At 42.5% G+C, this 27,336-nt stretch overlaps 1 protein-coding gene across 1 annotated transcript; it reads left to right on the top strand.

Moving 5' to 3' along the window:
- Nucleotides 1-1,249: 1,249 nt before the first annotated feature.
- ankmy1 (ankyrin repeat and MYND domain containing 1) lies at nt 1,250-26,487 on the top strand (the record flags this gene model as incomplete). The annotated part of the gene is made up of 22 exons (XM_084066135.1): nt 1,250-1,462; nt 2,148-2,294; nt 2,396-2,587; nt 4,771-5,021; nt 9,279-9,398; nt 9,516-9,772; nt 9,877-9,895; nt 12,748-12,964; nt 14,021-14,167; nt 15,008-15,135; nt 16,043-16,232; nt 17,153-17,340; nt 17,757-17,928; nt 20,446-20,586; nt 21,252-21,413; nt 22,388-22,495; nt 22,582-22,713; nt 23,385-23,498; nt 24,107-24,276; nt 25,169-25,323; nt 25,758-25,859; nt 26,363-26,487. 22 exons carry the CDS (start codon nt 1,250-1,252, stop codon nt 26,485-26,487), a joined length of 3,450 nt encoding a protein of 1,149 aa, XP_083922261.1.
- Between the last annotated feature and the right edge of the window lie 849 nt (nt 26,488-27,336).

Here is a 27,336-nt window from a genome sequence, read left to right as displayed (position 1 = left end):
CTCTGTTGTTAGTTTCTTTGTGCCCATGTGAGGTTCAGGACCCTGGACAGCACCAGAGAAGGCAGGCCAGGTGTGGAAGGGCAAAACCTACTGCTGGAGAACCAACCAACCTGGAGGTGAAACGAGTGTGGATCCAACTGGTATTCACAGTGACAACATGAAGGGCTGGACAAGGTCTAAGGGGGAGATGATGATATATGTGAATGTGTTGGGCCAGTCTGACTAGAGTAGAGGTGAGATTTATCATGGATCAGAGCAGTGGAATAACCCCCCCCCCCCCTCCCCAGACACACACACACACACACACACAGACAATTTGTGACATCTGGTGGCCAAATTAAAGAATTACAGCACTAGCAAACATCCAATGATTTGACAGTTTCAACATTTCCTTTGCAGTGAAATGTTCACACAGGATTGAAATATTCCAGGCGTGTGTGTGTGTGTGTGTGTGTGTGTGTGTGTGTGTGTGTGTGTGAGGATGTAATAGTATTCACTTTCCTTCAGTAGAACTGTGCAGCAGTGTCCACTGTCCAGTCAGTGAAAGTGTCAGATGACACAATGAACATTCAGATGCATAAGGCACTTAGACTAAATTTAAGTGACTAAGAGATAAGTGGACAGGCATAAGGCATACTTAGACTAAGAAGGCTATAAGTGACTAAGACATAAGTGGACATGCATAAGGCATACTTTAGACTCTAACAATGCACTGCAACAGGTTCCATCCCTGCAGGTCAACGACGCACATGCATATTTCATTAGAACAAAGCCTTCAAGCTGTTCTTGTTATGATAAAGACCATGCCATGGGCTTTAACTGCTGCAGTTGGCTCTGCATGCATGTATGTTATGCATGGCCTAGTGTGCCACATGCGTGCGTGTGTGTGCTGCATGAGTGAGTGTGTGAGCATGCATGTGTGTGTGTGCCTAAACTGCAAATTTAAACGTTTAATGCGATTTAATTCAAATAAATGAAAACTAAGCCTGATAATGGTGGTTTAATGTAGTTTTTTGGAAGTACAAAAAAAGAAGTCGCTCCTCAGTGATTCGCTACTTCATCCCCCGTGTTTCTCTGGGGGGATTGTACCGTTGTCAAGACAACATACTGACAGGAAACTAACGAGTCCAAACTTCCACCAGCACTTTTTGACTGAAGTAGAGTTATAATGAAAGTGTGTTGTTACTAAAGTAGAGTTTAGAGTTATAATGATAGTGTGTTGACTTTGACATGTGCGCTCGCAGTATAAATGGTTCAAATGCTGTCGCCCTGCGGTGTGAGCCGGTCCCCGGGGGGGCGAGGCGGTGGGAGACAGTTCCTCGGCTCCATGGGGACTCATACCGGGACAGAGAGAAGACAAGGACCCGGCATCCAGTCCTGGCCCGACGGATCCACGTATGAGGGACACTTTGAGAATGGTTTGAAACACGGCTCTGGGAGATTCACATGGAACAGCGGAGAGGTAAGCCACTAGGTAGGACAATTAAAGTTGTGATCCCGAAAATAGAGCTTCTTCAACTCACTGCTGTGCTGTAGACAGCATGTATAGACATGACATATATTATTCGATATTTTTCGATTCTGTCGGAAGTTCTCAATGGGCGGTAGTGACGGAGCGCATCCGGTGAAAGCCGGCATTACACTCAATGTAAACAGGAAGTAAACGAGGGGAAAAAAATGTTGTTTGGCCACAGACGGGATTAAAACACTTCTTTATTGAAAAATATGGACTAATACATTGCACAAATACGCCGGACACCTAGTTAACATTTGGGGTACGCGGGTTAGCACCTTATATTTTGCATTTGTATATTTTTGGAGAAGTACCGGCTTTGGAGCTGACATTTCTGGGAAATCATGGGGGGGGGGGGGATTACCCTGGATTGTCTCGTAGAGATAAAGATCGAAATCGAAAAAAATACATCCACGAGAGTCTTTATCTAAGGCTACATGGTAGCCTACTTTCCAATGCCATAGCCTATGTTAGAGAACATTTTGAAGCAATAAACTCCAGCACATCATTTTTATGTCGAGTCTACTCATCCCATGCCATAAGAAAGCCATTGACCAGTGACCCCTCTCTCTCTCTCTCTCTCTCTCTCTCTCTCTCTCTCTCTCTCTCTCTCTCTCTCTCTCTCTCTGTGTAGTATTATGAGGGGTCCTTCTACAAAGACTACAGGCATGGTAAAGGAGTATACTGCTGGCCTGCAGGCTGTAGGTTTATTGGCAAGTTCTACCTCAACAGGAAGGAGGGATATGGACAGCAGCAGTTCCCTGATGGAACCACTTTTAAGGTAAACTGCATGATGGATCTGACATACTGTAGCAGTCTGATAGTCAGAGTCATCCTGTTTCCAACTCTCCTCTCCTCTCCTCTCCTCTCTCCTCTCTCCAGGGTCTGTACCATGCTGACCAGAGGTTTGGTCCAGGTGTGGTCACTTATCCAGACGGTGGTCAGGACGTGGGTCTGTGGCACAGGGAGCGTTTGGTAAAGCTCTGTACCTCCATGGAGGGGGGCTTCACCCTGAACAGCTTCCCCGAATATGCTGATATGTCCCCTGCTGCCACCATACATCCTCTGACCCAGGTTCATACTGTCTAAAAAATTACATTACATATGGTCAGTGCCGGGCAATATTACTCAGGAGAGTAATATGTTACTTAATACATACTGTATTGCTCCTTAAAAAAGTAATAACATTATATTACTCATTACTTGGAATCAAGAGTAATATATTATATTACATATTACTTTTGCCCACACCCGCAAAAAAAAGTGGAAAAAAGCATAAAGAAAAACGTCACATGGATGCACCTGGGCCGTATCATCAGTGTTGTAGCCTGGGGTCAACGGGTGTTTCGGGTCCTGCAACATACTAGCCTGGCATTGGCCAGACTGATAACGTGGATTCACTCTCACGTTCCTCCCGGAAACGTGAGAGTGAATCCACGTTATCAGTCTGGCCAATGCTTAAAAATGTATATATAATATGCTTAAATGTATATATTCAAAGATGGATCTAGCAGTGACTCTCAACCATTTTAATTTCAAGGACCCCCAGTTTGACATGCATTGGGGCTACGGACCCCCATTTAATGGCATTTCTATCTCTTGGACCTCGAATTTATATTGTAAAATCTATGTTAATTTAACTCTGAGAGTGTACAAATGGAACCAAATGGACCTGTTAGGGTCCATTTGGTTCCATTTGTACACGTTGCAGACCCATAAGGGTCCATTTGGTGCCTAATCTATCTATCAGGCTAGCAACATACACCCTCGCCCAGGTGACCCAGCCGGGGTGGCTCAAGCCCCGACTTACTGTACGTCCCAGTAGCTACCCACGGTCAGTCCTCTACGGCACCCAATTTACATGCGCTTCTGAGGAAGGAAATACGGTTATCACAGCAGAACGCCCTCTGGGCGATTTTTATCACCCAGAGTCACCCAGAGTCGCCCAGACTCGCCCACTGTTAAAACGTACTGTTAGGGCAAGACAGGGCCACTCAATAATACGAGTCACCAAATCAGCCAAAAAGGCTAAAAAATAAAGCAGCAATCTTTCTTGGCCTTTTAAACATGTTTTCAAAAGGCAGCCAACAACAATATGTAATATTGTTGTTGGCTGTTGGCAGTAATATGTAATATGTACTATTTTTTACATAGTAATATAATAGTACTGTTTTGGAAGTTACTGCCAATAGTACTCGTTACTGGGTGAAATAATAATATTACAGTAATATACTAAAAGTAACTTGTTACTGCCCAACACTGCATATAGTGTGTGTGTCACGAAGCACAGGTAAACTTCCACCATCGTATATAGTTACAGTACGTGACACTTCCTTCTTGAGTTTCCTCATTAAATTAACAGGTCAATGTACAGATCCATCAAGGATTGGCATCTTTCTGTCATTGCTTCCAATGGAAAAGGCCAATGATTCAGCACAACAAGCTTGTGTTTATTATAAACACAAGCTTGTTGTGCTGAAACATTATCCTATAAACAGTTTATCATAGTTCATATAACATGGAGGTCAGAACAGGTCTGTTTTCATGAGTGTTATGTGGTTATGAATAGCTGCTCTAATGCATTGGTTCTCAAAGTGGGGTCCGGGGACCCCCAGGGGTCCTTGAGGGAGTTCCAGGGGACCCCAGCTAAATGATAGATTAGGCACCAGATGGACCCTTATGGGTCTACGGGTCCATTTGGTTCCATTTGTACACTCTCAGAGTTAAATTAACATAGATTTTACAATATAAATTCGAGGTCCAAGAGATAGAAATGCCATTAAATGGGGGTCCATAGCCCCAATGCATGTCAAACTGGGGGTCCTTGAAATTAAAATGGTTGAGAGTCACTGCTAGATCCATCTTTGAATATATACATTTAAGCATATTATATATACATTTTTAAGCGAATATTTGTAACTCAAATCTTTGCTTCTGGGGTGGAGTTCGGAGTTAAAAATGTTCGCTTTAAAACATAGCCTATACATATATTCAAAGATTTGCAATTTTTTTCCAAGATGTTTAAAAAAAATGTCAGATCTACAAGCTTATAGTGAGGCACTTGGTGCCGCGCAATGAGCTTGTATATCTGCATTTTTTTTAAATAGCCAAAGAAATCTTAAAATGACCCAGATGCGTTCCCGGTTTTAATGGATTAAGCATAAACAATAAGACGACTTTGATCAATCCACTCTGGCCACTAGGTGAAGTAGTTAAGTGACAAGTGCACTTATCAATTCCTCATCCAACTCCTCCAGATGAGCGCTGCAGACCCCTTGCTGAGCCCCTACAGTGATCTCCTGTCAGACGACGAGCGTTTCATCCTGCCCTGTGACATGGACGTTTACTCCACGGACGGGGACCACCTGCCCGTGCCCCCTGGCCTGAGAACACAGCTGGATCTGCACTTCTACGGCGAGCTCTGGGAAGCGGGCTACGACTATGACCCGACCCCACTCTCCGCCGCTTCTCTACAGCTCCGCATGCAAGCTAATATACACAGACACAGGTAAGAGACACACACAGTGGCGTGCACAGACAATTTGAGGGGCAGGTGCTCAAGTAAATTATACTTTTTTTGTTTACTTGGTCTGCTCTTTTCACACCTATACCTCTTTGCCAAAAATAGCAGATCTACAAGCTCACAACGCCTCGCGCTGCGAGGCGTTGTGAGCTTGTAGATCGGCTATTTTTGGCTAAAGTTCTCCTCAGAAAAGTGATGCTAGGTTTCCAGTGGTTATGGTAAAAAGAAAAATCATATCACATAAAGATTTGGCGGACTGCCTGTAGTAACTCTGAGGATCCCCTAGGGGTCCCAGACCCCCTGTTGAAGACCCCTGCTGTGCCCTATTTTCAAAAGGGCACTTCTGGTCAAGAGGGCAAAGGGCAGGTGCTCTAGCACCACCTAGAGTCTATCTGTGCACGTCCCTGAAGACACACACAGGCAGGCACATACTACAGCAGTGTCTCTCAAACTGTTTCATGTCAAGGACCCCCAAAAGGATATGTATTTGGCCACGGACCCCCCCCCCCCCCCCCCATCTCAAAATATTTTGTTCCAGGGACCCCTAGAAGCAAAGATTTGAGTTACAAATGTTCGCTTTAAAAACATATATTCAAAAGGTTTGCACACATTTTCACTATTTTTGAATAGCCAAAGTATAAAAGGTTAAAGTGGTTAAAATTATTGTGACACTATATAAACACATTTTGCTGGGGACCCCCTGGGTATATCTCTGCTGTCTGGCAGAAACCAGCTAACTCCAAAATGTTCATTTTTCAGGAAATGAAAAAAAGTGGAGTTAGGAGTTTTTTTTCATCATTGATAAGAACAGCTGAATGGACCTCCAAGCTCACAATGAGGTTGGAGGTCAAAAGGGGGTGGAGCCTGGAGTCAGCTAAACCAGCTAACTTCGGTGGACTTAGCTGGTTTAACAGAAAGTTTGAGGATCCAATGGAGTTAGCTGGTTTTGTCAGAAGCGCTTTTTAATGCTTTTCGTTGGTTCAATATTTGTTTTACCAACACACAGACGTAAAGGGTGTTCAATGGCCCTGATTTATGGAATAAATGCAAAAGCGTCAAAATGGAGTTAGCTGGTTCCTGCCGGACAGCACTTACAGTGTGATGCAGCCTCAATGTGTGTGAAATGTGTAATTAACCCATTCAAACCGGGAAAGCATCTGTGTCATTTTAGATCTTAGCGTCGGCTATTCAAAAATATCAGATATACAAGCTCACAGCTAATGCACCAGGTGTTGTTGTTGTTGATGAGGACAGTAGAGAAGTGGGTTGTACATTCAACCACAGTCTGGAAGAGGCATTCCTTACCAAGGTGCTAAAGTACCAACGTCTTAAAGGAATAGTTCACACAAAAAATGACTTATTTTCTATCAATTACACACCCCATGAAGCCTTGAATTGATGGAGATTCTTTTGTTTTTTACGTATTCCTGAGCCAATCATTTGATTACCGGGTGCAGTGATCGGCTCCAGAGAATTGTGACTAGGGGGGCTATGGGGGGGCTGGCTTTTTTTAATTATTTTTAGAACTAACGAGATTCAATGAGCCTAGTTTAATAGACCACATAATGTAAATACACATTACAAAATGTTTAGTGTTATACATGACATCACAAAGATGTGAAACAGTCAGACAGTCCAAAAAATAGTCTAAAAAGTTCCTTCCTTGGGCACCAGAGGGAGCACAGTGCACTAATTAACTTTGGTTCAGTGCTGTAGTCTGTGAGATCTGCAGAGTGTAAATGGACAGACCGACGGTAGGAGACGCTTTGAGTCTCCTACCTCTTTGAGTCTCCTACTGAGTCTCCTATTGACCGATGACCTGGTCATCAAAGTATTGGCTCAGGAATGCGACTAAAATTCAATGCTTCATGGGGTGTGTAATTGATAAAAAATAAGTACTTTTTTGGATGAACTACTCCTTTAATGTTGGCTCACTGGAGAGACGTACTACACTATATGGAACAGAGCTTTAATTAGTGTCATTGTAGGAAGTAACATTACATAACTACAGTACAGTATGTCAATATGTATGGCTGGTGAAAAAGGTCTAGAAAAGGTTCTAATGACTTTGCAGGTTGTAATGAGCCTCTTAACCCATTTAGATTAGATTATAAAGATTATAAAAACGCCTTCTAAATCCTGACCTAAGTTTTCTGAAAAACTTCAAATATTTATTCAAAAATTAGCAACAACAACCCCAAAAGGGGTTCCCGTCTTGAAAGGTATAGTTACAAATAGGGGTTCCCTCCTTAAATGGGTTAAATGTATCAGGTTCACTGTTACTTCTAGCTGTATAGACAGCAAATGTTCTCATTGTTTTGGGCATTGTTTAATACTTTGTTGTACCATGATGTGGCATGCTGACAAACTGTTGTCAGTGCTGCGGATGGGGCGTGTTGAGCAGATTTTGCCACGCGACACCATGGTGTGACAGAGCATAAATTAGGCATTACTTTTCTCCCTCCTGTTCTTTGGCAGCTGATTTGAGCAAAAACACTACGTGAAAACCTTAAGATATTTAAAAATACATAATGTTAAAAATACAGAATGCCTAGTCAGATTGGCTAAATGGTCAGACTGTGTCAGACTGTACTTGCAGAATGAGACATGATCTAAAAGAAAATCTCGATGAAAATATAAATAGAGTAAAAAACAACAACACATTAACATAGATGATATTTCAGTTTTTCTTTTTGGTTATTCTATTTACTAACTTATTCTGTGTTTCATCTGAGAGCGTCAGTCTGTGGCCAATCACATGACAACATTAAAGGCTCACTGAAAGTCCATATAAAATGGCTCAACAAGTATTGAGGCTTTGTTATGTTTTACTTTATTAAACACAGCAGGGAACTACAATGCACACATTCAGCATCAGCTTGCTAGACGGTACATGTAGAAATCAAATAGAGCATTCACTGCAGGTACAGTACCCTCAACAACACCTTCATATCATTCACCATCATCACATCAGTGTCATTACTTTTATATAAACCCTTTTGCTCACCTCAAATGACTTGAAACACTTTGCACATCATGCAAAGTGTGCACAAAAACACAAATGTGTGTATTATACAGTATTGTGCATTTGATCCATGTGCTACCCAGGATTCGAACCCGACATGAGATACCAAATTTATACCGCTCTTCCAATGAGGCATCTGCAGTTGGACAGGAGAGATTCTGCAGTCTGAGCTTCAGCTTGTACTAATTGTCAGCCAGTAGTTGTCCTCCCCGACACCCGTGAGGGTAAATTTCTCAATGGAAGCGTAGGGGAACGGGGGATTAACATACTCTACCAAGCATACAGATTGATTAAACTAACGTTTAACAAATGTATTCCCCCCTGATGCACGATGAACACTCAACTCAAACAATTAACGTTTTCTGAAGACATTTAGGTTAGTGTCCCCTTCAGCCTTGTTATATTTTTTTCCATCCAAGCTTTGATCATAAATTGTGGCTGGAACAACACATAAAATATAGTCCTCATGAACTTATTAAGCAATAGATGTTTTAGATGAAATGCGTTTAGTGATGATGATGTGGCTTGTTACCTCATTCACTCCCAATCCCAGTATGACTGACTGACATCAGTGATGACCAATGATTGACCTCCACAGGGATTAAAGTACGGGTAGATTCTCTCAGTGAAGTGGCAGCCAGTGAAAGAATAAATGAGGCATCTGGCCTCCACGTCATAGAATGAGACGAAGCCTTCCTCATAATCCACAAACACCCCAACCTTCTTCACCTTCCTCCAGTTCACTTGGACTTCAGGGAGACTGAAGGCTTCATATCTATCAAAGATGAACTTTAAAACCCAGAGTCCATCGTCTGGATGCTGGGGAAAGTCTCCACTCCTGTTAATAGACTCAGTGGCCACACCTATAGTCCATTCCATCTTTGTTCCCACGTACACCTCAAAGTAGAACTTCCCTGATGATAAGCCTGTCATTCCTAGAACTGCACAATCATGGAGAAACATCCTTTCACTTGACATGTGCCTTTGTGCTGTGGTACTGTAGTAGCTCACTTCTTTCCCATCATTGGACAGGATGAGCGCTGGGGAAGCTGTTGAAGGATCGAGAACAACGTCCACTGCATACTGTTGCATCCTCTTTAAAGCAGCATCACTTAACATCTGTATATCAGACAACTTCTTGATGTCCTTACTCATCTGACTAACTGTCATCTGCAATTGAGAAATTCTTCTTCTTAATGATTCTCGAATTGTCTCAGTTATGAGTTCACTTCTTTCCATAATGTCAGACCAGTCCTTAGTGTTTGGGAGGATGGATTGAAGGAGCTGGAGGTTGTCCTTGGTGTCCAACAGCTCCTTCACCTGCGTACCCAGACTCCGTAACTCAGTAATTTCCTGCTCCAGATCTTGAACATGGTCTTGAGCCCGTTTCTCTACTTCTTTTTGCTTTTCATTAACTGCATCAATGAGCTCAGCCTGTTTTTTTTCAATGGCAGACATCAGAGCGGTGAATTCCAGCACCATTCCCGCAATCTCGTTTTCACCGTCTTCCTGGCTTTGCTCCACCTCGCGTTTGAACTGCTGCACCTTCTGCAGCCTCTCATGGATCATGTACAGCACTTCAGTCTCCACCATCCCCAACTGAGCCCTCTTCTCTCGACACGCTTGCTGGACAGGAACGACCTTGTGGTCCTGGCTGTGCGTCCCAACACAGATGTCACACAGAGTGACCCGCTCGGCTCTACAGAACAACGTCAGGAGCCTGTTGTGTTTCTGACACATGCGGTCCCCCAGGTTCTCCACAGGGTCAATCAGTGTGTGTCTCTGCAGACCTTTGACCCTCTGATGTGGCTCTAGATGAGTTCCACAATAAGAGGTCTGACACTCAAGACAGGACTTGGCGGCGTTGAGCTTTGGGTCCGTGCAGACGTCACAGACTACCTCTCCAGATTTGGAAAGTGTTTGGGCTGGGCTGCTGCTGTCCGTCACTCTGACAGACCTCATGAACTGGGCAGCGAGCTCTGAGATGAAAGTATTGACTCTGAGATCCGGTCTAATCCCAAAAGCTGTCTTGCAGAGCGGGCACTGATAGATATCAGTGGTATCCCAGTAGCCTGTGATACAGTCTTTACAGAAGTCGTGTCTACATGGAGTAGACACTGGATCCTCAAACACAGCCAGACAAATGGAACACAGGAACTGATCTTCACAATGGAGGCTGGAGCTGGAAGTAGCCATTTCTGAAATGTGCAACAAAAAAAAACATTGTTGTCAGGGGCATAATTGCACACCAGCACAGTGCAGGATAAACAGCTACAGTATGCACTATACATGCGCTCCCCTGAGCGCAGATTCCCGCCAGGCCAGGTTGCCTACCCAGGACCGGTAAAGTTTGTTCCAGCCCCCTGGCGGGCATAAAAAGAATAGTTCTGCAGGCTAGCAGAAAAAAATAACCTTTTGACCAATTCAAAACAGGAACGCATCTGTGCAACCACTTTATCCATATTTTATACTTTGGTATTCAAAAATAGCAGATCTACAAGCTCATCGCTTTGAGCTTGTAGATCTGGAATTTTTGAAAAATCGTGTTTTTTGTGTGTAAATCTTTATCTAATGTTTTAACATTTTTAACTCCAATCTTTGCTTCATATTTTTGAGATGGGGGTCCGCGGCCAAATACATATCATTTTTGGGGTCCTTGACATGAAAAAAATTAGCACCACTGATGAAAAAACTGTAGGATTTAGAAGACATTTGTAGAACCCCCAGATTCAAAGATTTGAGTTACAAACGTTTGCTTAAAATATATACAAATTACATTTGCATACATTTTCACGATTTTTCAAAAATAGCAGATCTACAAGCTCGTAGCGCAGCACCGAGTGCCGCGCTACGAGCTTTTAGATCTGCTATTTTTGAATAGCCAAAGAAATCAAAAAATTACACCGATTCTTTCCCGGTCTAAATGGGTTAAAGACCCCATGAAATGGCTTGCATTCATGCCATTTGATTCTATCGCGTTTCCTTTAAAAAGGAAACTGTCAGGAATGAGTACGGAGGACCCAATAGGGCATAGCAGTGGCGGCCATTTCCTGGTTCCACTTCAAAATACCTAATGCATTTTTCCCATTGACATTTCCAAAAATATTTATATCAATTCATTTAAGCCTAGAATCAAGCCATCCAGGGTCCTGGTGAATCATGACCATTAAACATTTTTTTCATTTTATATTTAAAGGTAGGGTAAGTGACTTGCTTTGGTTAAAATAAGTGTTAAATAGCTCTATATTCTGATAGTACTCATTGCTATAGAGTGTTTGTTCAGTAAAAGGAGTCTCCTTGTCCCTCCAGCTCTTTATTAACAAGAAAATGCATTTTTGTTTCAGTTTAATTTCCAATTTTATCCAATCAGGACAGATAACTCAATCAGGATATAGATTAAACAAGTGAAATTGGAAGTGATGACACTAAGAAATGAGCAGACAAAATTGGAACTGGAACACTATACAAATTAAGCTTAAAATGGGTACTTTCTCCTGATTGGCTGAGATTTTGACACCTACCGAAAAATGTATTTTCTGTTTATTAAAGAGCTGGAGAGACAGGGAGACATCTGTTACTGAAAAAACACTCTATAGCAATGATTACTATCAGAATATAGTGTTTTAAGCTTTTAACAAAATACTTTTTGTTTTAACCAAAAAATATCACTTACCCTACCTTTAATTATATGATATACTATATTTAATAAATACCCTTTGTTTTGCCGTTTTCAAAAAAAAGTCTGTTTTTTCACAGAATCAAACGTTTTATGGTCATGATTCACCAGGACCCTGGATGGCTTGATCCTAGGCTTAAAATAATTGATATAAATATTTTTGGAAATGTCAATGGGAAAAAATGCATTGAGTATTTTGAAGTGGAACCAGGAAATGTCCGCCACTGCTATGCCCTATAGCAGGCGACAGGAGGCAGAACAGATGAACTTAAAGTGTTGTTTATTAACGAAACCAAGGTTCCTCCAAATATGGGCAAACAAAGGCAGATAATAACAGGACTTTCAGATACATACATACATACTGTAGATACAGGACAGACTCACCCGACATGGGATTTATGGACTAGAGCAAATTCAACACAATGCAAACACAGGGATTAAATAGAGACATGGATAACAGGGCACAGGTGAACTCAACAGACAATCAACACTAGGATAGGCTGGGGGAGTAAGAGGAGTGAGGACACAGGTGGAAACACTGACAAATCACAAGACTGGTAAAACAAGACAGGTAGCCTACAGAACTACATGGGCAGACAGAAAGGCACAGAACAATTCTACAAAAACAAGACCAGGAGACCTGGTTCTGCCAGACCCAGAAGGAAGGAAATTCCTAGTAGGCAACACACCTACAAACCACTGTATAAGTTAAAAGTATAAATCATTTTAGGCCTTTCATCTCAAGGACCCCCAAAATGATATGTATTTGTCCGCGGACCCCCATCTGAATATATTTTGTTCCAGGGACCCCCAGAAGCAAAGATTTGAGTTAAAATATATATATACATATTCAAAGATTTGAACAAATTAAAAAAAGAATAAAATAGCAGATCTACAAGCTCATAGCGCTATGAGCTTGTAGATCTGCTATTTTGGAATAGCCCAAAGAAATCTTGACACAGATGCGTTCCCGGTCTAAATGGGTTAAATGTGTGTTTCTCTCTCCCCAGAATGGAGGCAGTGAGTGTGGGCTGGGACGTGGATGCGGTTCTGTCTCTGACCAGGGACAGGTTTGGTCCTAAAGGCCCGTTAGAGCTCCGCTCCGAGCTGCTGATCCAGCAGGCCTCGCTGGGGGACCGGGAAGCTGTTTACCGTACGCTGCACTCCGGCTCGGTCCACCCCGACGTGGGAGACTCACAGGGGAACACAGCACTCATTGCTGCCACAGTACGCCATTATTATTAATATTATTATTATTTCAATTGTTTATCCCCTATTCCATGGGAAACTGGCGGGCCCGGGGGCCACATGCGGACCCCACCTTCACTTAATGCGGCCCGCAGGTTAATAACGGATTACTGATATCTTATTGATTTCAGCTGTTACAATTCCAAACATGCAAACATGACCCGCTTTAATTACTTCAGTCTATATTAGTAGCTCAATGACTAGTATTACAATTCTATTGTCTTTTTTATGTCCAATGTATTTGTATTTAAGTTCATAAAGTTAACATAAGTATAACTAAATGCATTTGAAATTAAATAATAATGTTATTTTTCAGGCTTCCAATAAAAAAATAGCAAAAACAAAAATCTGAATTCCAATTAAAACACACACAAAAGTAGCAAAAATAGCAGATCTACAAGCTCAAAACGTGTGTGCTGCGACACGTTTTGAGCTTGTAGATCTGCTATTTTTGCTACTTTTGTGTGATAACGAATGGCCCGACAATTTTATGCAATGTGGCCCTCTGGAGTGAGTGTGGAAATATAGTGGCCCTCTCTATCATCAAAGTTGTCCACCCCTCTATTCATTCCTTCATTCATTTTGTCGTTCGTTTTATTATGAGTATATTGTGAGATGATATGGTCAGTATAATACAGTATTATATAATGCTAAAGTAATTTTCCAACTCACCAAAGACATTTTTCTTTGTTTTAACATGACACAAAAAATATCAAAACTGTGTCATGACCAATGAGCAAGTCAGAATCTCAACGTATTATATGAAAATGGCTATAGATCTGTGTTTTTGCTATATTTTAAGATGTGTTTTAAAAAAAACGGAAAAGTAAACAATATTTTTATTTTATTTATTTTTAAGGGTATAGAATTTGCCTCTGTATTGGGAGATGAGTGTACTCAAAGTACACATAATAGTAAATGAAAACGGCTCACCATTTAATTTGGGAACCAATGATCTAGATATTGCCATTGATATGGTTCTGTCCACCTGTCTGTCTGTCTGTCTGTCTGTCTGTCTGTCTGTCTGTCTGTCAGGTTAACTGCCATAATGACGTGATCCACCTGCTACTGGACATGGGAGCTGATATCAACAGATTAAACGGCGAGGGCGTGTCTGCCTTGGCAGCATGTCATGTCCTCTACTACCCTCACCAGTCACTGCACTGTGCTGGAGTTCTGAGGGTAAAGAACACACCACTGTCCCATAGACACAATACACAGAGTGCCCATGTGTCCATTTGCCAGTGGTGTAAAGTGACTAAGTACATTTACTCAAGTACTGTCCTTAAGTACAGTTTTGAGGTGCTTTTACTTTACCGGAGTATTTCCAATTGTCAATACTTTTACTTTACTACTCCACTACATCTCAGAGGCAAATATTGTACTTTTACTCCACTACAATTATTTGTTACTTTGCAGATATAAATATATTACATTATAAAACATACATTAACCACTTTAGCCCTATTTTATACCTAGGCTATTTGAAAATAGCCGATCTACAAGCTCACAACGCGTCGCGTATGCAGCGCGTTGTGAGCTTGTAGATCTGCTATTTTCCAACATTTTAGTACTTTCACCTTTGGTGCTTTTGTACTTTTACTCAAGTAAATTTTGAATTCCTTTTCCTTGTAACAGAGTACTTCTACATTTCAGTATTGATACTTTTACTTAGTTAAAACATTTGAGTACTTTTTTGAGTAACACTGAGGAATTTACTGTGTATGTTTGGTATTAAATTAAATATCCATGTTTTCATTATAAATCTGAATATCATAAAAAGTGTTTCAGAGAAGTAGAAGAAGTAGAACGCCTAAAGAGGGCTTATTGGCTGTCTCATAAAGAACACCAGTCTATCAGCCCAATTATGGACTATAGGCGGTAACTGCTGCGTCTGAGCGCCCCCTTGTGGCTCTCTCACAGCCCAACAAACCTTCTGCCACATGCACAGATTACACTCATCTATGAAAAATGAAAATTTTACATTTTTTGCATAATGAATGTATCAATGTGTGTCACCAGACAGGGAACAGTTCCCAGACCAGCCCAGAGGAAACAACCAGCCCTACCAACGACAGACCTAACAGACCTCAGATCAGCAACACTGTCATGGGCGACCATACAACCAGCCTCACATCTCATCCTGATCGGTAGGAACACAGCTACTTGTTCAAATGTATCCTCCACCAACAATTTTTGGTGCACAATGAAAGTACATTTACTCAAGTACTGTACTTAAGTACAATTTTGAGGTGTTTTTTTTTACTTTATTGGGGTATTTCCAATTTACAGTACTTTTAATTCTACTCCACTACATCTCAGAGGCAAATATTGTACTTTTACTCCACTACAATTATTTGAAAACTTTAGTTACTTGGTAGATTTTGATTATTATTATAAAACATACATTAACCACTTAAGCCATATACAGTACCTTTGAAAATATGCGTTGCGATGCGAAGCATTGTGAGCTTGTAGATCGTCTATTTTTAAAAGATCTTTATACAGTACATTTGAAAACTTGTGAAATGGGACATTCTGCATAATGAGTACTTTTTACTTATGGTTCTTTGAGTATATTTTGGTGCCAATAGTACTTTTGTACTTTTATTCAAGTACACTTTGAATTCCGGACTACTTACTTATAACAGAGTATTTCTACATTGCAGTATTGATACTTTTACTTAAAGGGATAGTTCACCCCAAAAAAATGCTGTTTTTCTATCGATTACTCACCCCATGGAGACTTGAATTCATGGATGTTTTTTAGTTTTTGTCGCATTCCTAAGCCAATAATTTGATGACCAGCGGACCGGTAGGCAGCGGTTCCGGTAGGAGATACAAAGGAGACTCTTTGTGTCTCCTACCGGAACCGCTGCCGGTCATCAAATTATTGGCTTAGTAATGCAACAAAAACAAAGAAATATCCATGAATTCAAGTCTCCATGGGGTGACTAATCGATAGGAAAAAAGTCATTTTGGGGTGAACTATCCCTTTAACTAAAATATGCGAGTACTATTTCCCACCACTGTGTATCTGTGGTCTCTCATCATCAGGACGACAGAGGAACTCACAGAGCAGACGCCAGACGGCGATCCGGGCGTTTCCACTGACATCCACGATGGCCTGCCGGGTGACACCGCCACTACCACCACCGCACGATGTTTAGAGGAGCAGGAGAGAGAGCGAGGTGGGAGACGGGGAGAAAAGGAAACAGAGAAGCAGGGGGAGGACAATGGGGGGGAGGTGGGTGAGGAAAGAGAAATGGATAGAGAGATAGAAGGAAAGGAGGAGCGACGGGGAGAGGAGGAAAGAGAGAGGGAATTGGGGGGAAAGAGAATGATAACGGATGGGGTGGAAAGGGGGGGAATCGAGCAGGACAGAGAGGTTGAGGAGAGAGAAAAGGCGGAGACGGATATCCTGCTTGGTGAGAGGAGAGAGAGGGAGGCAGGAGTGGAGGATGAGGAGGAGGAGGGGGAGAGAGGGGACCAGGGTGGATGTGAGGAGCGTGGTGGTAAAGAAGGCTTTCTTCAGGTGCTGGACGGCCACATCTCACTGGGCAGTGTGTCATGGCTGGAGGGAGGAGCCAGTGCATCGAACATAGTTCAGGTATATGGACGCGTCATCCCAATTAAGCCTATACCGCTTGTGCAATGACGCGCTGCGATTGGCCAGTAGCCACTTTGAGTGGCAGTTAGTTGGGCCTCACCTCAAAACATGATTTACGATTCTGTGCCTCTATCGGTACATACTAGCTCGGACGGCGCTGAGTCGGCTCAAGGGAACCTCGCAACGTTTGTGGCTCAAGTTCGCTTGAGACGGCGCACCTCCGTTGCTGTCAAAAACTATGCCTTACCAAAAGTACCCAAAACAATTTCCGCAGTTGTTGTAGGCGAGAGGCAGTTCCACATGCGTCACAGAAGCGGGGCGTGGTTATAGCACGAGCGGTATAGGCTTTGGTATGTCGCGGTATGGACTGGAGCACAGAGTCCACATCCCAAACGATTCATGTGTTTCAGTCAGAAATATCTTCCAGGTAACTGTACACATATGTATTTTTGACAAAATATAAATATTAGCAATGCATGACTTAAATGTGCACTAAAACTAAATTGTCAGTGAAATATGTGTCAAAATGTTCTCTGATCTGTCCGTCTGTCTGTCAGCAGGCCGCAGGAGAGCAGTGTGACGACACTCAGGCCTTTGACTCGGCTCACGCCCTGCACAGCTTTCCCCTGCAGGTCACAGAGGAGGCCATGCAGTGCACGGCGGAAGCCATGAGTCGTGCGGGGATCGCCCGTCATAGCGCCGACACACAGGAGACCGTCCGCAAGATGGCCGCCATGAAAACTGAGTGAGTCTGCTCCTGGTTCTGCTTTGCTTCTCCTCCTCCCTTATTCTGATATGTTGATTGATTGATGTATTGATCATGATCTTTGATATCATTGTGCATGCATCTGTATTTGCAGTGGTGGAAAAAGTACTCACATTCTTTACTTTACACTACTGTTTATGTGTGTGTGTGTGTGTGTGTGTGTGTGTGTGTGTGTGTGTGTGTGTGTGTGTGTGTGTGTGTGTGTGTGTGTGTGTGTGTGTGTGTGTGTGTGTGTGTGTGTGTGTGTGTGTGTGTGTGTGTGTGTGTGTGTGTTATATGTACGCCTGTGTCCACACAGTAAAATCCTCAATGTTAATGAAAAGTTATGGGTCCGTTTGGTTACATTTGTACACTCTCTCGAGTTAAATGAACACTCTTCTCTTCTTTCTGTGCAGGCACCGTGCTCGTTGGAGCACTCTGCAGCTGCTGCTGGAGCGGGGAGCGGACCCTAACACCTCCAGGACGCCCATGCCCGTCCTCTTTCTGCCCATCATGGCTGCTCACACCGAGGCTGTGAGGAAACTGCTGCTGTGTGGAGCACGCACCGACATACCCCTCCCTCCTGAGGTAAGACCAAGCACCCCCCAAAAAGCCTCCAAATGTCATTTGGTCTACCACTCTATACCAGTGGTTCTCAAAGTGGGGTCCGAGTGGGAGCCACGGGAGGATTCGGGCATTCTTGCCCGAATCCTCCCGTGGCTTGTGGATGAAAACATCTTATCTCCCAAGCAAAAGGCCTACATCAATCGGCAAGGCATGAATGAACATGTGTTTTGTCTCAAAACAGGAATTGACGATTTCAAGCATGGGTCTAGTGAATACTTTTCAGTTTTTCTGGACTTCTGTGATGCATTTGGCACTTTAGCACATAATGTCATGATGTCAACAGCTCTTGAGGAATTCCATCTACCCCAAGTTTATGTTGACATTGTTAAAGATGTGTACACTGGCTCATTCATACAGGTTATCTGTGGTAAACAGCTCACAGACCCCATCCCTCTCCAAGTAGGTGTTAAGACTGGCTATCCATGGAGCGCTGTTAATTTTGTGTTAGCACTTAACCAATGGTTGAAATGGCTCTGTATGTGTGCCCCCGCCAATATAATTTCCCCTAACCCTGTTCAGGGGTATGCAGACGATGTCCAGTTAGCCTCTCATCATGGGGCTGTAATAAAGAACATGCTCTCCAAAACCGATTCCTTTTTGGAATGGTCAGGATTAGAGGTAAAAGAATCCAAATGTGCAGTTCTATATGAAAGACGGAGCGGAGGAAACCGCTGGTACCATTCTATAACAGATACACCAACTGAAATTTCACAATTTGCAATAAACCCCTTAAAGTCTATTCACGTCACGAGACTTACACATACTTGGGCCACAAGTTTAATGTGGCAGGCGAGTGGGGCGATCAGGTCGAGGTAATCATTGCTGAGTACTCCAGCAGACTCGACTTAATCCACACATCGCCTCTGCCTCTAATCATGAAACTGGAGGCAGTCAGAATAATAGCATTGGCCAAGGTACAACATCTTTTCTCCAATGTACATGTTCCACGAAAATCACTAGGTGATTTGACTGACAAAACTGTGCACTTAGTGAGACAATGGACTGGTCTTAACACACACACAACACGTGACATTATATTTCACAGTAAACGTGAGGGTGGTTTGGGTGTTCCCAATTTTGAATGGACATATATTGCTACGAGGCTCTCCCACTTGTTAAATATGCTGAACAATGATGACCAGTATGTGAAAGAGCTTGCACGTTCATCTCTATTCCTGGACCTAAAACGATGTAAGGTCCCCCTGGCATGTGGCTCGGATCCTAGCTTCCTAGGCTTCAGGAGGAAATCTAATGGAAAGCTAGACAGTCGCTCTCCCGGCTTCGGTGTGTGGTCAGACTGGCTGGACTTAAACGATCTGTGCTGTTGGGCTGATGTTACCTTGAAGTGGGTAGGGTCTAACTCAGAGGCGATGGCTGTCTCGGAGGACTTTATATCTGACCCCAGTATCTCTGTCAGAGCATCTATGACTGTGTGTGGAACAGAACACCAACTCCCACTGACTAATGCCCGAGGTCGCCTCTTATGGGCACAACAACAAAGGCAGCGGCAGCATTGGACTGAACTGAGGTCGCAAGGGAAGACTGCATGTCTCCCCGCTGTGGACCATTCTGTCTCGCACTCTGCGCTAAAAAATGTTGCTTTAGACAAATGCATTGTTGTCTTTACTCTAAAAGCGAGGCTGCAGGTTTTACCATCTAAACTCAACCTCTCCATCTGGTTTCCAGGCAACCATTCCACTCTACATAAGTAGCCATGACAGAATAGTGGATTTGATATCTAAATATATCACTTCTATTTTCAGGTCCTCCATCATGCTGTATAAGCATTTTACTGTGAAGCCGAGCATGTTTAACCTGTGTAATGATGATTCTGTGTTCTCTAACATTTCAGCTAACACCCCTGATGTCATTGTTGCTAATGAAAACCATAGGGAGGTGTTCATTCTCAAGGTCGGCTGTACTTTTGATTACACCTTAGAGGAAGCCTTCCTAACCAAAGTGCTAAAATATCAACAGCTAGAGAAGATCATCTCTCAGCTAGGCTACAGATGTAAACTTTTGGTTTTTATCTTTGGTAGTCTAGGACACGTGCACAAGTTGGTTGTGAGGGGCCTGCAAATGGCCGGCCTCTCCAAAAGGAGGGCTAAACAATTAGCAAGGTAGTACTGCTCAATATCAGCTATTATAGGAGGCCGCTCAATTTGGAGGAGGCGTTGCTTCCTTTACCCATGATTGTTGTCCGCTGTGTTTGACAAGTATGCCATCTTTTGTTTTGTATGTAACATTGCTCTGCTTTACATGCGCTTTGTAACTAACTGTTTTCCCTTCATCTGACTGCACTGGCAGTGTTTATGTCCTTTGTACATCCTGTACTTCTTATTATGTGGACATAAATAAATACTTCAAGTGTGTGTGTGTGTGTGTGTGTGTGTGTGTGTGTGTGTGTGTGTGTGTGTGTGTGTGTGTGTGTGTGTGTGTGTGTGTGTGTGTGTGTGTGTGTGTGTGTGTGTTTGTTAGAGCAAAGGCCTGTATCCTCTGCACATGGCGGCAGCACTACCCGGTCCAGAGGGCCCCAGAATCACAGAGCTGCTGCTGCATGCTGTGGCTGATGTGGACGCCCAGGCACTGGACCAGGGGGACATCTATCACATGGACGTGGTGCGTGTTTTGCTGTACTTCATTTGTTGAGTCCATTTTTTCTTTTCTTTTATCCAGTGATGGAAAAAGCACTCAAATCTAGTATCAATACTGCAATGTAGAAATACTCTTTACGAAGTTACAAGTAAACATCCGGAATTCAAAGTGTACTATGAGTAAGTAGTAGTAAGTACAAAAGTAGTAAGTACAAAAGTGCTGGCATCAAAATGTACTTAAAGCATCAAAATTAAAAGTACTCATTATGCAAAATGTCCTATTTCAAGTTTTCAAGTGTATAAACATCTTTTGAAAATAGCAGATCTACAAGCTCACAATGCGTCACATCGTGGCGCATTGTGAGCTTGTAGATCTGCTATTTTCAAATGGCCTAAATATAGGGCTGAAGTGGTTACTGTTTTGTAAAAATCTATAAAGTAGCTAGTAACTAAAGTTTTCAAATAATTGTAGTGGAGTAAAAGTACAATATTTGTCTCTGAGATGTAGTGGAGTAAGTAACGGTATTGGAAATTGGAAATACTCAAGTAAAGTACAAATACCTCAACATTTTACTTAAATAAATGTACTTATAGTTACATTACACCACTGCTTTTATCATATTGATAATTATAATGGCATTGTAATTACATTGCAATTAACATCCTCCTGTGTTTAATCGTTCCCCACAGCCTTCAGCGGAGGCCCAACAAGCCATGCAGGGCAACAACAAGACACCCAAAGCCCCCTCCGGGGACCCCCATGCTGCGTTCAGCCCCCTCATCAGTCAGCCTCCTGTAGAGGGGGGCAGGACCGCCCTGCATGTGGCCTGTCAGAGAGAGAGTGACTACAGCGTCAGTACACCACACGCACGCACGCACGCACGCACACACACACACACACACACACACACACACACACACACACACACACACACACACACACACACACACACACACACACACACACACACACACACACACACACACACACACACACACACACACACACACACACACACACACACACACACACATCCATACATAACATGTCATTTAGTAATGACGTTTAAATTAATAAATGATTATTATATTATTTTATATTTCTAATTGCTTTTGGAGGATTTATCTGCATATTTTAATGCACTTTTTAATATGTAGGCCTGTGTTCTTTTTATGTGTAAAATAACAATAATAAAATAAATAAATTGAGAATGAGAATTGAAAACAAAATACAATTCTGATCATTTCAGAACTCATTGAGTTAAGTGGAATGGCATAGCGGGCAATACACATGTACACACACACACATACTATACAATAAAGGCAGTGGGTACAGATCCACACCTTGTCCATCTGTGTAATGAAGCTAAGATGCCGCAAAACTTTGGCCAAACTCACGCCCTTTCGCCGTGGGGTTGGCGAAAGGGCCTTTTTCTGTGTGGAGTTTGCATGTTCTCCCCGTGTCCCCTAGGGTAGGTACCCTCACAAAAAACAAACCTAGGCTCTATACCTCCTTCCCCTGGTCAGCCGGGGCGCCTGATAGAGGGGAAAGGAAATAAGAAAATATGGTTGGAATAACGTGTTCCTTCCACGCACTACGTCCTACCGGGGAAACTCCCTCCTGTCAGGTGATAAGAAGCGGCTTGCTCACTCCTCATGCATTGAAGGAAGCATGGGCTCAGTTCGGGGCTCTCCCCAAGCTGGCAGAGGGAGAGTAGCGCCCAGGATTACAGCTTAGGCAATTGGCACTCGGTGAAAAAAAAAAAAAAAAAAAGATGCTGCTGCAAAACAAGCTTTACAATCATAGCTGTGTGTTGTGTTTGCAGCATGCCAGGGACGTGGTGTCTCTCCTGCTCTCCCACAGAGCCAGCACACACCTCCTCTGGAGTGGACATTCCCCTCTCTCACTGGCTATTGCCAGCGGCAACAACCTGGTAACGTGCATGCAGTACACACAGATACACATCTACACACACCCTCACATGCACACAAACAGAATCTCACGACTCGCCTTTCGCAGGCCGTGGAGGAGCTGCTTAAAGCAGGTGCTGACCCCAACCTGCCACTGGGCCATAGGGTGGGCAGTGCCCTCTGTGCCCTCGCCAACATACACTATGACTCTGGAGGACACCCGCGCAACAGAGCTAAGCTGGTACACATGCATGCACACACACACACACGCATGCACACTGTAACTAATAATCAGCGGTGTAAAGTAACTAAGTACATTTACTCAAGTGCTGTACTTAAGTAACATTTTGAGGTATTTTTACTTTACTGGACTATTTCCAATTTTCTGTACTTTTACTTCTACTCCACTACATCTCAGAGGCAAATATTGTACTTGTACTCCACTACAATTATTTGAAAACTTTACTTTGTGGATGATTATTATTACAGAACATGCATACCCACTTTAGCCCTATATACATTTTGGCCATTTGAAAATAGCCGATCTACAAGCTCACAATGCGTCGCGATGCCACTCATTGTGAGCTTGTAGATCTGCTATTTTCAAAGGATTTGTACACATTTTTATATTTCAAAACTTGTGAAATGGGACATTCTGCCTAATGAGTACCTTCTACTTGTGTTAAGTCAAGGACATTTTGATACCACCTACTTTTACTCAAGTACATTTTTAATTCTGGACTTTTACTTGTAACAGAGTATTTCTACATTGCAGTATTGATACTTTTACTTTTTGAAAAAATGGAGTACTTTTTCCACCACTGCTAATAATACAAAGAAATAATTGAAAATGTTTTGATGTAAAAGTATAAGTGTCACTAACAACTCTTTCTGCATGTGTCACCGGTTCAGCTGAACATGTTAGTCACAGCTGGTGCCAACATCTTGATGCCAGTTATGGTGGGCGAGGGCCGCAGGTCTGCCGTGGGGACGGCAGTCGACTATGCCCACCACACCTTCAACCAGGTAACAGGCCTTCATACACAGTAGTACTTCACCAATCACATATACATCAGATAAAGTTAAAAACATTAACAACATTAACATTAACATAAAAAACATTTTCATGTCAAGGACCCCCAAATTGACACTTATTAGCCCGCTGACCCCCATTTGAAAATATATAAGAGAAGATTTTTACGGCTCTAGCAGTGATTCTCAACCATTTCAATTTCAAGGACCCCCAGTTTGACATGCATTAGGCTACGGACCCCCATTTAATGGCAATTCTATCTGTGGGACCTCAATTTATATTGCAAAATCATTGTTAGTCTAACTCTGAGAGTGTACAAATGTTTTGTACACATTTACATTTGTACACTCTCTGAGTTACAGACCCATAAGGGTCCATTTGGTTCCTAACTATTTATCATTTAGCTGGTGACCCCCTGGAACTTCCTCAAGGACCCCTGGGAACCACTGCACTTCACACATACTGTAGATACAAACACAATGTCATTTTCAAATGAACTGATTTTAGGTTAACCAGGAGCTTGCAGATCTGCTATTTTTTGGTGCGCCAGTGTGCAAGCAAGTATAAATGTCCATCTGTCTTGTCTACTTTAATTATCCAGGACGTGCGTGTTGCTCGTACGCCCTACCACACTTTGAACAGGCAGGAGAGAGAGACGTTCAACGCACGGCGGCAACTGTTGAGCATGATGGGGGATCTGCTGAGACAGTCTGCTGCTGTCCACAGAGACGAGGCTGAGGAATCCCAACCCTCCCTCGCTGAAACCTCCAGGTAGATATAACGCCTATTGTCCAGAGCCTTGTATTAGAGCGTTGAGTCACCTCGGGGGCAGAAAACAGCGCTTGTCGCGTGGGTTCATGTGAACTCAAAATAGTGACAAACGCTCATAGACATTCTGTAAACTTCCGGTTCAGTGCTTTCTCACTATTTGCCAATAGGCTCTATATGCTCTATAAGGAGCCATATTGTGAAGACATTCACAGGTGTTACCAATGATACTAATGAAGGCTCTGTTCCATTCTGGTCAAGACTCAGGGTGCTGATATTGTGCATGTTGGCTCACTGGAAACACTGCTACACCAGTGGGTCTAAAATGTGGGTCCAGGGACCCTCGTGGTTCCTTAAGGGGTTTCCAAATGGCCCCTTACGGGTTGTACACTCTCAGAGTTCTGGGGGTCGTGGAAATTGAAAGATCTGAGAACCACTGTGCTACACTAAATGGAACAGAGCCTTCATTAGTATCATTGGTAACACCTGTGAAGGAAGTGATAATATGGCTGCTGTGCATAGAGCCTACATATAGAAGGCTTTTGGTGATGCAACTCTCCTTATATGGCCTTGCTGTTGTCTGTCTGTTGCTCCGTAATGCAATTAAGAGGTGGACCCTCTATTCCGTACCAGGGGGTCCCCAGCTAAATCAGTTAATATAGCGTCACAATCATTTTGACCACTTCAACCATATTTCATACTTTGGTTATTGAAAAATAGCAGATATACAAGCTCATAGCGCGGCACTCGGTGCCGCGCTATGAGCTGAGGTCCGCAGCCAAATACATATCATTTTAGGGGTCCTTGACATGAAAAAGGTTTGATAACCATATAGAGTACCATATAGAGTACAAGCATGTTTGTCCACATAGGTCTCTTTCTCTCTGTTTCCCAGGAACCAGTCGTTTAAATTTTGCTACCGGTGTGGTCGCTCTGTGTCTGTGCTGTTGACGGCCTGTAGCCGCTGTCATCAAGTCTTCTACTGCTCCAAGACCTGCAAGCTGAAGGCCTGGAACGAAGGACACAAGAATGAGTGCATCCGTACTCCAGGTCTGAGAGCTGGTCCTTATAGCCATAGCTGTACATGATAAAAATCCTTACAGGTCCATTTGGTAGCCTCTCGTATTTCAATGAATACTCAGAATTGTACTATGCGGTGGCACAACAAACACACACATTACCAGCCCCTACTCTCACCAGAGATCAGGGCAGAAACAAATACTGTTAAAAAAGGGTTAATGCCAAAGATATTCTTAGTGTCTTATATACTGTATGAATTATTTGACTGTCTGAACTGCTACAGCTAAGAAGCAGACTTCTGCAATATTAGTTAATTGAATAGTATCTGTATAATAGACCATAGCTATGTGTGTGTGTGTGTGTGTGTGTGTGTGTGTGTGTGTGTGTGTGTGTGTGTGTGTGTGTGTGTGTGTGTGTGTGTGTGTGTGTGTGTGTGTGTGTGCGTGTGCGTGTGCAATTTGCAGGCCGCTCTGCTAAGGTAGCCCAGGTGTCACTGGTGGAACAGATGGCGACTGACCCAAAACAGAAGAGATGTCAGAAGACACAACGACCAGGCCTTAAGCTTGGTAGGGGTGATAATCTATCAGATATCAAGTTTAGTCACGTATTTATGGAAGTGGGATATAATGTAGGCTTAGTTTTCTATGGACATTTTCAATATCACAGTACTTCAGTGTGTGCACATAGGTGATAAAATAAATCAATGAAATGAAATTAACCGAGTAAAAAAAGACACGTTGAGAGATTGTAGATGGGCTATTTTCAAATTTTAAAATGTTATAATATAATGTTTTTTTTAAAATAATGGAACCGTTTTGGACATATGAGCTTTTCACCGAACAACACAATCATATTATTAGTATGGGGCAGTAGAACAGCCCCAAAACAGACCTCTCTTGGGTCTTGACTGAAATGTGGAGTAAATTGTCATTCATTGATTAAGACCAGAGTAGACCTGTACAAAACAAGTGTCAATGAAAGGTTTTTATTGCATTCATTTTCTTTATTTAGGCTTGATTTGTGTTGGAAGCCTAAAAGTCTAACTTGTTATCTCTCCCTCTTTCTCCAGTACAGATGACTGGAACGCGACAACATGCCGGGTTGAAAATTGATAGAACCCCTCGACCCTTGAGCATGGCACAGAAGGTCTCTGAGAGCCACCGCAACCTGAAGGAAAACTACAGCTTTGAATGAGCTTTCATCTATTTGAGATGAATAAATTGTGTCAATAAAAGGGAAGGGAGATAAGCATAAAGAAAAGTATTAACACAGTTTTAATAAACCACAAATCTAACATCTTTCTCTCTTTGATTGTTGTCACTCAAATGCCTTGCTTTGTCATCTGAAGGTGATACACAAGCACACTGGAGGACTAGTGATGGAAAGTAACTAAATACTCAAATACTGTACTCAAGTATAATTTTGAGGTACTTTTACTTCACTTGAGTGTTTCCATTTATACTTTATACTACTACATCTCAGAGGCAAATATTGTACTTTTTAGTCCACTATTTGACAGCTTTAGTTTCTAGTTACATTGCCAAGTGTACATTATTCTTACAAGACATACATGTACTTAAGCTATATTTATCCTTTGGCTATTCAAAAATAGCAGATCTATAAGCTCACAACCTGTCACATTGCGAAGTGATGTGAATACCTTTTACTTTGGTATTGTAAGTATATTTTGATGCCAATAATACTGTTGTACTTTCGCCCTTGGTTCGATTTGTACACTATCAGAGTTAAACGAACACTGTGGATTTTACAGTGTAGATTGGTGTCCCGAGAGATAACCACTTGGACTTACAGAAGGAATGAAGTAAATCTGTTTCCCTCAGTGCACTGGACTGGTAAATTATCTTAGTATAGTATACCATTATCTATGGGTAAAACCATTATCTATGGGTAAAAGTATTATCTATGGCATTTTCTCAGCCTTTTCAGGCCACGACCTCCCAAAATAATCATATTTTGAACTGTGGACCCCCCACCCAGACAAGCACTTGGAAATGTAGGAGTTGAGGCATTATGTAAATGTTT

Source organism: Gymnoscopelus microlampas (genome assembly GCF_963454915.1).
Source record: "Gymnoscopelus microlampas genome assembly, chromosome: 9".
NCBI lineage: Eukaryota > Metazoa > Chordata > Actinopteri > Myctophiformes > Myctophidae > Gymnoscopelus > Gymnoscopelus microlampas.
The sequence above is the reverse complement of the archived record's forward strand: the minus strand, read 5'-3'. Positions and strand labels throughout refer to the sequence as shown.